At 46.8% G+C, this 10,220-nt stretch overlaps 1 protein-coding gene across 2 annotated transcripts; it reads left to right on the top strand.

The window, feature by feature from the left end:
* Nucleotides 1-4,057: 4,057 nt before the first annotated feature.
* LOC134037119 (spindlin-W-like) lies at nucleotides 4,058-9,939 on the top strand. Of its 2 annotated transcripts, none has more exons than XM_062482452.1 (5): nucleotides 4,058-4,189; nucleotides 4,748-4,789; nucleotides 5,190-5,449; nucleotides 6,556-6,789; nucleotides 7,165-9,939. In XM_062482452.1, exons 2-5 carry the CDS (start codon nucleotides 4,770-4,772, stop codon nucleotides 7,368-7,370), a joined length of 720 nt encoding a protein of 239 aa, XP_062338436.1. In that variant the 5' UTR covers nucleotides 4,058-4,189; nucleotides 4,748-4,769; the 3' UTR covers nucleotides 7,371-9,939. The 2 variants fall into 2 exon arrangements, with proteins under 2 accessions (XP_062338436.1, XP_062338437.1); XM_062482453.1 differs by lacking the exon at nucleotides 4,058-4,189 and adding an exon at nucleotides 4,320-4,461.
* Nucleotides 9,940-10,220: the final 281 nt, after the last annotated feature.

The following is a 10,220-nucleotide window of genomic DNA, read 5'->3' as shown; positions in this document are numbered from 1 at the left end:
TGTTATACTGTGTGTGTTCACCTGTGTGTGTCATACTGTGTGTGTCGTAGCGTGTGTGTTCTCTTGTGTGTGTTCAACTATCTATTTTCAACTCTGTTCCACTAACTAATGGACTGGTCCGAAAACTCCACCCGTTTGGCTCTCCAGACAGACCGAAACAAGGGCAGAGGGCAGACGATCACGAACTAAATACCGTAACCAAGGTGTCACGAGCGGGGAGGGGGGGAGGGGTGGGAGGGGGGGGGGGAGGGGGGAGGGGGGGGGGAGGGGGGAGGGGGAGAAGGGAGGAGGTTTGAGTCTGACTTGAACAGAGACTCCAGAATTAGAGGCAGTGGAATAAGCCATCAGCACGTCCCCGTTTCAGCTCCAACCCTTCCCCTCGGTGGGATGTCATGCCTTGGAGTGTGAGATCTCTCTTTTCTTTATATGTGTAAATGCGCGGGGTGTGAGGTCTCTCTCTGTGTCTGTGTTTGTGTCTCTCTATTTCTCTTTGTCTCTCCTCTCTCTCTCCTCCTTATACATCCACACCTACACAGACAAACACACTGACATGGGAAGTCAAGTTCGATCCAATAAGATCCTGCCATGATCCCCCTCACCCCCCCTCCTCCTCCTCCTCTTCCTCATTTGTCAGTCCCAGGTTGCTAATAATACTACAAATCAATGAAAAATGCACTTACTTGTACACGCCCCCCCCCCCCCCCCCACACACACACACACACACACACTGACCTTGGGTTGATTTCTAAAGGTCTTCTCAACAATATTGTCCTGCAGGATCTATAACATACGTGTCTGTGTGCATGTGTGTGTTGTTGTTGTGTTTACGTATGAGCATGACTGTGTGTGAGTTCAAATGGAACAAAAGATACCTGATGATGGAGGGGTGGAGGCAGGGTGCTCTATTTTTGGAGCCAGGATTCACAGCCTCTCCCTGGGGAGAGATGCTCCAAGGCCCACCCCTACTCAGACAGCTCTGCTGGAAGAACCACCCAGAGAGAAACAACAAGATGCATTACCTGGCTCTGTGTGTGTGTGTGTGTGTGTGTGAGTGTGTGTGGAAAAGAGAGAGAGAGATAATGAGAGAGAGGATTGAGATGTCGTTTATTTGTGTGTGGGATAGAGAGAGAGAGAGAGAGACAGACAGACAAACAGAGAGAGGGAAGCAGACAGAGAGAGAGAGAGAGAGAGAGAGAGAGAGAGAGAGAGGTGCAGTATATTCAAGATGTACAGTTCAATTTCATTCAAATCTAGGAACCGTGAACTCAGGTCCTTGGCACCTCCACAGTCATTGAAGAAGTAAATCCCCACAAAGGTGCTGAATCAGAGAGCCTTTATTGAAACAAACTTTCAGAGTTTTGAGAAGGAACTGAATTGTATGAACTTCCTTTTCTTGCTCTCCTCATCCTGTGGCCCCTTCTACCAACCAGAGCTTTCGGTTCTGTTGCTGTGACAACCGCGAGGACGTTTATGGGCAACCTTGGTTTTTCAGAGCGCACTCCAGAGAGGAGCCACACACACACACACTCTGTTAGTACAGGTGCCGCACACTTTGTCAGCCTGAATAAAGAACGACTTACTCACCGGCCGGTCAGCATCACCGCATGCAGCAGGAAGACAGAATTGCGACAGTATGACGCAAGCTTTTGATTTCAACCTAATGTCACAAATCCTTTCTGTTATTAGTGACACGTATCTACACTAAATCATCCACACACATTCATCCACACACATTTATCCCCTCAAAATCATCCACACACATTCATCCCCTCAAATTCATCCACACACATTCATCCCCTCAAATTCATCCACACACATTCATCCCCTCAAATTCATCCACACACATTCATCCACACACATTCATCCCCTCAAATTCATCCACACACATTCATCCCCTCAAATTCATCCTCCGGATACCAGCTGTGAAGCTCCGCTGACGGCCGGCTCCTCCAACGACCCTGGCACCAGGAGGTAACGGCTCCGTCATCTGGCCCAGGGAGGGGGGTGACTGAGGGAGAGAGGAGGTGGAAGAAGGGTTAGGGTTGGTTTTTTGTGTGTGTAAAGTGAGGGTTGTGTGTGTGTGTGTGTGTGTGTGTGTGTGTGTGTGTGTGTGTGTGCGTGTGTGTGTGTGTGTGCGTGCGTGTGTGTATATCAATAATTGTGTGATGTGTGCGTGCGTAAGGCGAGAATCGTGTGTGTGTGTGTGACGACATGGAAATTAATGAAACTGGGAAGAGCAGAGTCCTGAAATGATGAGTTGATTAAACGTGGAGTGACTCAGCGATGTGATGCCTCTCGAGACAAGACAGGGGCGGAGAGAAAGAGACAGGAAGTCAGCCTTCAGTCGGTCGGTCCCCAACGCTATGACAACACCAGGGGGCTGAAAAAGAAGCGGGAAATCTTACAGTCTCAGAACGTTCTGGATGGTTGGTTGGTTCTCCAGGTGGAACTCAAGCATCACTTGAGAGACTCTACCCTGGAGATGACGTTTACATTTTTACGTTTTATCCTTTTTGCAGATGTGTTTTATTCAAAGTGACGGGCAAATGGTGTGTGTGGAAAGTCCGGCAGAAGATCAAGGAGTAAAAGTGGATAGTTCCCGCAGTGTTTTGCTGGTCAGAGTCCAGGACCGGTCTGTATCTACTAGCGATATCGCAAAGTAACCACATCTCAGCTACCAGGCAGGCACGAATCGCACGATGAGTACATATGATACCTCAGTGACACAGAGATGTCTCAGACGTTAGTTTCTTAACCCCAGAGCATTGACAACATCTCAATCACAGCGGTGGGCAGTACAGTGTACAAACGTCATCCGTGTTTCATGACATCACAGGGGTTGTGAGTCACAGGGGAACTCAGGTTGTCTCAATCATTCACTTCCACAGCCCTCAATCTAAGTCTCTTAAACTCACCCCACATTCTGATGCCTTTAGCTTTGTGCGCCACCTTGTGGTAAAAAAATGATACTTCACCTACGAGGTTTAACTCTCTATTGAATTCGATTTTTAAATGTTGTTTTTGGCAGAGGGCGAGGTAAACCTAGTCATTCCATTTAGTAGATTGAGCACTATAATGTGTGACAGATATATGGATTGTATACATCCTTTAATCGTAGCTTAATGCTTATTCGACAAAGGCGTAGGCCTACTCCTGTCTAGTTGTACTCCACTGAATGACCTCCCCAGATTAATTAGCTGAGAAAAGATAAATAATGTTTTCACTTAGCAGGTGTTTTTTTCCAAACCAATCGACGACACACGATTTGCACCTGTGACGTTTTGATCTGTAGTCAAACGCTCTAACCACTAAGCTATACCCTCCTGTGTTCCTTGAGCAGTAAAACCCTGCCAACACTCCAGCGCACAAGAATAATTTATCTGAATCAACATTTATCTTCCTACTTCTGAAGAGTAAACTCACCTTTTTTTCTAAACCAATAGGAAACTACTTGCCTGGTTGCTTTGGGTTGTTCAGGTGCTCTGATTGGGTAAGGAGCCGGACAAAGAGGAGGAGTTTGACATTTCCATCACTGTCTTGCTGCAGAGAGCTACATGACTTTGGACTTTTAAACAGTCCAGTTCATTATAGACAGTGACACAGCAATCTTGTAATCTGCAGATCACAGAGAGATCACAGTCTCTCTCTCTTTCTTTCTCTTTTACACACACACATAACAATTTCTCTCTCTCTCCCTTTCACACACATACACAGTCGGCTGGAGAAGAGCCAGTTCTATTTATTTTCATCTCTGTGTTTGGAACATAAAAAATTCAAAAATAGTATTTTGGCCTTGACAAAAGAATGACATTATGAGCAGACCAAGACTGGTGAATTGTGGGAGATGTAGTCTGCAATAGCGTCTTCTAAACAATAACTTATCATACAGTTAAATATATACATATATATATATATATATATTGTAATACACACATTATGTGTAATGTGTGTATTTTTTTTTTGTAAAAATTTTTTAGGATACTAATAAGAATACACTTCAATTTATTACGTGCAAATCACATCAGTTTCCGATAACAAAGAAGAATCTCATGGACCTCAACTCCCAAGATCCTTTGAGGCAGCAAGAAGAGACAGGTAGTTGTAGTTCAACTATTTTCTGTATTATTTCCTTTTCCCCTCACACGGAGGATTCTGCTGGGAAAGGGAAGTAGCTATGAAATAAACAACAGTAAGTAAAACGCTCTGGTCTAATTTGTACCCACTCTTTTGGCGGACCACGGCATTAAATAAAGTAGGTAGACAATCTTTGAGTTGGTCATTTCCGCTTACGATAGCTAGCCTAGCAAACGGTAGCTAACACAACATGTTTGGGTTTCTTGCGTGGAAACGACATAATACTAAACAACTGTAATATAAATAGCAGTATAGTAGTCAGCTATGGAGACTGGATTTCCTTAACGGCTGTTAAAACAACACTAACCAACCGTTAACGTATCGTGTGTACGTTTGTTTGCCAGTTTGTGCGATATTTGTTTTGTTCAAGGGAGAACATATTGTGAAATGTAGGCCAGTGCTACGCTTGTAACGTGTTTTTCACACCTGTGTGTGTTTGTGTTCAGCAAGGGGCAGAGCCCCCCTCCATGTTAAATTAGGTCGTCACGTAGACTAGAGACAGTTTAATGAAGATTTGCTGTGTGTGGTTAGTTTGAGCGAGTGGGTCAGTGAAGTCCTTTACATTTAAAATAAAGAAATTGTCATTAACCATACATGTATCTGTTTCTCACAGGACTGCTTGTATTTATGGAAACATGTCAAAGAAAAGGGCCAGGTATGTAGAAACAATAGTTCACAATAACCTTACATGTAGCATGTTATACAAAATATACATATTTTCTACCATGTCAGAAACTTCAGTATGATCCACTTTATAGACTTCACCCTCATCAATTGTTTTCTAATAGAATTTTTTAAATTCCCACCACTCTCCTTTCTTTTATAACCGTACTTGTTCCTCCCCTCCCTTACTCCCCCCGTCCCTTTCCCCCCCCCCCCTCCCCTCCCTAACCCTCCCCCTCCCCTCCCTAACCCCTTCCTTTCCTCTACCCTCCCTCCCTTAATCCCTCCATCTCCTCTCTACTTCTACTCCTTCACCCTCCCCGGCCCTCTGCCCCCCCTTCCCCTCACCTATCCTCCCACTCCTCACCTCCCCCCTCCTCCACCTCCCCCAGGAAGCGTAGCAGTGAGGAGCTTAGCGGTACCCTGCCCCCATCTCTGCTCCCAGACCCCAGCAGCCTTCTGGGTCGGAGGATCCAACACAACTGGAGGGAGAAGGGCAACATGACCCGCTGGAAAGGCACCGTCCTGGAACGCCTTTCCGTCAACGCCTCCCTGTTCATGGTCAAGTACGACGGCTTCGACTGCGTCTACGGTATCGAGCTGTTCAAGGACGAGCGCGTGTCCAACCTGCAGGTGCTGACGGAGAAAGTTGGTGGGTTCCAGCCACGCTCACACTGGCAGACTCTCACACACACATGCTGTGACTGTCACACACATGCTCACACACACACTGGCAGACACATACTTTTCTGGATTCTTTTTATAGAAATGACACCAGGACAGTAGCTCTCCAGGTACAGAGTTACAGTCTTAACCTCCCCCTCTTCCCTCCCTCTTCCTCCTCCTTCCTATCTTAACCTCCCTCCTCCCTGTCTTAACCTCTTCCTCCTCCCTCCCTCTTCCTCCTTCCTATCTTAACCTCCCCTCCTCCCTATCTTAACCTCTTCCTCCTCCCTCCCTCTTCCTCCTCCCTGTCTTAACCTCCCCTCCTCCCTATCTTAACCTCTTCCTCCTCCCTCCCTCTTCCTCCTCCCTGTCTTAACCTCCCTCTTCCTCCTCCCTATCTTAACCTCCCCTCCTCCCTGTCTTAACCTCTTCCTCCTCCCTCCCTCTTCCTCCTCCCTTTCTTAACCTCCCTCCTCCCTATCTTAACCTCCCCTCCTCCCTATCTTAACCTCCCTAACCCTAACCTCTTCCTCCTCCCTCCCTCTTCCTCCTCCCTATCTTAACCTCCCTCCTCCCTATCTTAACCTCCCCTCCTTCCTATCTTAACCTCCCTCCTCCCTAACCCTAACCTCTTCCTCCTCCCTCCCTCTTCCTCCTCCCTATCTTAACCTCCCTCCTCCCTATCTTAACCTCCCCTCCTCCCTATCTTAACCTCCCTCCTCCCTAACCCTAACCTCTTCCTCCTCCCTCCCTCTTCCTCCTCCCTATCTTAACCTCCCTCCTCCCTATCTTAACCTCCCCTCCTTCCTATCTTAACCTCCCTCCTCCCTAACCCTAACCTCTTCCTCCTCCCTCCCTCTTCCTCCTCCCTATCTTAACCTCCCTCCTCCCTATCTTAACCTCCCCTCCTCCCTAACCCTAACCTCTTCCTCCTCCCTCCCTCTTCCTCCTCCCTATCTTAACCTCCCCTCCTCCCTATCTTAACCTCCCTCCTCCCTCCCTCTTCCTCCTCCCTCCCTCTTCCTCCTCCCTCCCTCTTCCTCCCTATCTTAACCTCCCTCCTCCCTAACCCTAACCTCTTCCTCCCCCCAGTCAACAACCGGATCAAGCCCCCCCCTGGGGCGGAGGAGCTGGTGGGCAAGGCGGTGGAGCACCTGTTTGAGAAGGAGGAGGGTGGGAAGAACGAGTGGAGGGGGATGGTTCTGTCCCGCGCCCCCATCATGACCCACTGGTACTACATCACCTACGAGAAGGACCCGGTGCTCTACATGTACCAGCTGTGGAACGACTACAAGGACGGAGACCTGCGAGTGCTGCCTGAGGCCGGTGAGGCGTGGGATTGGTTGTGCGGTTGCAGGGGAGGCCTGGGATTGGTTGTGCGGTTGCAGGGGAGGCCTGGGATTGGTTGGATGGTTGGGTTTATTGATTGGTTGGTCCGTTATGTGGTTGGGTTATTGATTGGTTGGTTTATTGCTGGATTGGTCGGTTTGGTGATTGGTTGATTTATTTGTTTACTGGTTGATCGATTAATTTTTATTGGTTAGTTGGTTGGTTGATTGATCGATCCCAGACAGTGATATTGATTTTGCCCCCAGCTGCATGAAGTTGAAACAAACAAACAAAAAAACGTGCAGGAGGGAACAGTGGCGAAAGAATCCAAACGTCTTCTTTTTCTTCCTCCTCCTTTCTGGTTTTGTCCAGAACACAAACACCTGCTCCCAGCCGACAAGGACCCCGGGGAGGAGACGGAGAGCCTGGTGGGGAAGCAGGTGGAGTACGTGACTGAGCAGGGGGAGAAGAGGACCGGCCTGGTCATCTACCAGGTCCCAGCCAAGCCCTCCGTCTACTACATCAAATATGACGACGACTTCCACATCCACGTCTACGACCTGGTCAAGACCACCTAAACGCTGCTGGCTTCTCCTCCTCCTCTTCCTCCTCCTGTTGGTCCTTGACAGGACCACCTGTACAAGGTGGACTCTGAAGCTCCTCCTCAAGGCACAACTGACTCTCCCTACTCTCCCCTCCTCCTCTCCTCCTCCACCTCCCCCTCCTCTCCCTCCCTCCTTCTCTCATCCTCCACCCTCTCCCTCCTCCTCTCCCCCTCCCCCTCCTCTCCCTCCTCTTCCTCCTCCTCTTCCTCCTCTCCTGCCACCATACCGTACCTTCCACCACATTACTTAAAGTAAACCATCATGGAGTCTACCTCTGGCTTCTGTCAGAGAGAGACAAGCGCAGTAGCCATGGAATGTACCTTACAACACACCTGTACCGGCTTGTAGTATGCAGAGAACCCTACCGTAGTATGACACACCTGTAGTATGTCTAGAATACTACTGTAGTATAACTCACTTGTGGTATGTCTAGAGTACTACTGTAGTATAACACACCTGTAGTATGTCTAGAATACTACTGTAGTATAACACACCTGTAGTATGTCTAGAATACTACTGTAGTATAACTCACTTGTGGTATGTCTAGAGTACTACTGTAGTATAACACACCTGTAGTATGTCTAGAATACTACTGTAGTATAACACACCTGTAGTATGTCTAGAATACTACAGTCCTTCTGTGATCTCTGGAGGGGAGGAGGGGTCTCCAGGTGGATTCACCTGCTCTGTTATTTATCCCCTCGAGGTCATTCCTTTGGGATTCAGGGGTTCTTCGTTCAATCTGCCGATGATGCAAAAAGCTTAGTTTCAGTGGCTAAAGTTCTATAGTGGCAGACTGACTATAATCAGTGTTCGTCTGGCGTGGATATTGTCAGTCAGAGAGCTCTCCATTCTGCGGCTGTGAGTGCAATAAAAGACAGAAAGAAGAAGTAGTAGGCGGGAGATGCTGTCGTAGAAGGATGCTGTCGTAGAAGGATGGCTTCCTGATGGATCTCTGTTCATCTGAGCCAGATGTGGACGTTATTTCATCACGAGGCCGAAGGTGAGGCCTGAAGTGAGACGTTTTATTGTCGAACACCTGTACATTTCAAATATTTTCTATAGACGTATCAAGTACCTATAATTATAACTTTTACGGGGTAAAAAGTCTTCTCGTCATCGTTTTTTCGGCCTTTTTGCTTGTGCTGTGTAGTTTTTAGATTGAAATATTTTCCTCTGTCATTAAATGACTATCTTTTATGTATGCTTAAACCTGGATTTAGGCCATTTGGACTCTGAATATGTTTTTATTGTAAATATGGTTTGAGGAGACACTGCGATGATCTTATCATTCAATGTTTCAGTCTGATTAATGAAGCAGTTGTGTTATTATTAGGAGATTCCTTTGTTGTCCTCTCCCAGTGATGAAGAGCACAGTGTGCAGTAGCCTTTGTGTTGTCTAAAACTCCACACAGGAACCCACTAGATTTATTTTCTCGGTTTCACCGCTTTATCAACATTGAAACTCGAAACCATGCTGAGGTCAGTTTGATTTTGATTATTGTTAATCTTATACATGTCGGTTTTTGAAAATCACTTGGTATGAGATGAAGGAAAAGTATAATGTTACATCACGAGAGGCTCGTGTTAGTTGGCGAGCCCCGTGAAACAGTGAAACGACACAACCTGTCAAGAGCCTCACGCTAAATTACATCACTTAAAAAACAAATCTCTGCTCACCAAAACCTGCATGCACACAGGTCCGTATCTTGTGGGCCGTTCGTTCTACAGTATTTACCACAAATGTCTCTGGGTGCTGTGTTGTGGAGTTGACCTATATTCCGACGCGCATCTAATTTTCGTTCTAGCTAACGTTCTAGAAACACTGACCCTTCACCAGAACCACAACGGTTCTTCCTTGCATGTTTGGTTCCGTGCCCTGCAGATCAACCTGTGCTGTGGTACCACCTCGGCTGGTGTGTTGTGTATCGCTGTCTCAGTCTTTGCAAATCTTCTTCTGCGTTACTGTGTTGTTTTCCAGCTTATCTAACTGCTCGAATTCGAACCACAAACCCCCACATGGCGACCCGCTAGACCAAAGAGAACTTCTCTGAGGTCGCGAGCACAGGATACCCCTGTGCTACCCTCAAGGACTTCCTGTATGCCCGTAACAAGGACTTCCTGTTTACCCACAAGGACTTCCTGTTTACCCACAAGGACTTCCTGTTAACCCACTATAACATGAGCTGTGGTATGTTGGGTGAGGGTTGTAACAAGGACAGGGTGAAAGAATTCCTGCTACCTCACACTAGACAAGATGAGGTGTTCGCTATGCTGTTCCTTCACTGTTGCACAGGACGTTCCTTCAGTGTAACGGAGGGGATTTGAACCATTGACCTCCACTCCAGCGGCTGACAGATTTGGGGGAGTGTGATATCTTGGGGGTTGTGTTGTTCGTGCTTCTGCTTGTGGTGAGTGTTTACACGAATCAATGTCTTTCTAAGAAACAAACATTACACCAAGTTATTTTGGTACTTCGAAGTTACATGCTTTGCATACCAATTGTATGGAGAAAAACAATAAAGACTATTTTTTTGCAGAACTGTGTGTGTGTGTGTGTCTGGTTTGCCCAAAAAACAGTGATAATGTAAGGTATAGTAAGTGTAATTCACTTAATTGTAAATGTTTTTGAACTATCTGAACGAGGTCAACTGTCAAAACAAACTTGGTTGTAGGCTGGGTCTAAAGAACTCTGACTTGTTTTATTTTAAATTTTATTTAATAAATTCTTGTTTATACAATAGTTTTATATTGTCTCTTGCTGGGTGACATATCCAGCAGGTGATAGATATCTGTAAAGTCTTAACATTCTCTTAGCTAACG

The sequence above is a fragment of the Osmerus eperlanus genome, chromosome 16, assembly GCF_963692335.1.
Source record: "Osmerus eperlanus chromosome 16, fOsmEpe2.1, whole genome shotgun sequence".
In the NCBI taxonomy this organism is placed as follows: Eukaryota; Metazoa; Chordata; class Actinopteri; order Osmeriformes; family Osmeridae; genus Osmerus; species Osmerus eperlanus.
Note: the sequence above shows the minus strand (reverse complement) of the source record. Positions and strands in the feature narration are given on the sequence as shown.

Bases quoted from the DNA above. Each gene is read 5' to 3' on its own strand.
- LOC134037119 (XM_062482452.1), top strand. From the start codon at position 4,770: ATGTCAAAGAAAAGGGCCAG. The intron at 4,790-5,189 runs GTATGTAGAAAC...CACCTCCCCCAG, and splicing joins ATGTCAAAGAAAAGGGCCAG to GAAGCGTAGCAGTGAGGAGC. The intron at 5,450-6,555 runs GTGGGTTCCAGC...TCCTCCCCCCAG, and splicing joins GGTGCTGACGGAGAAAGTTG to TCAACAACCGGATCAAGCCC.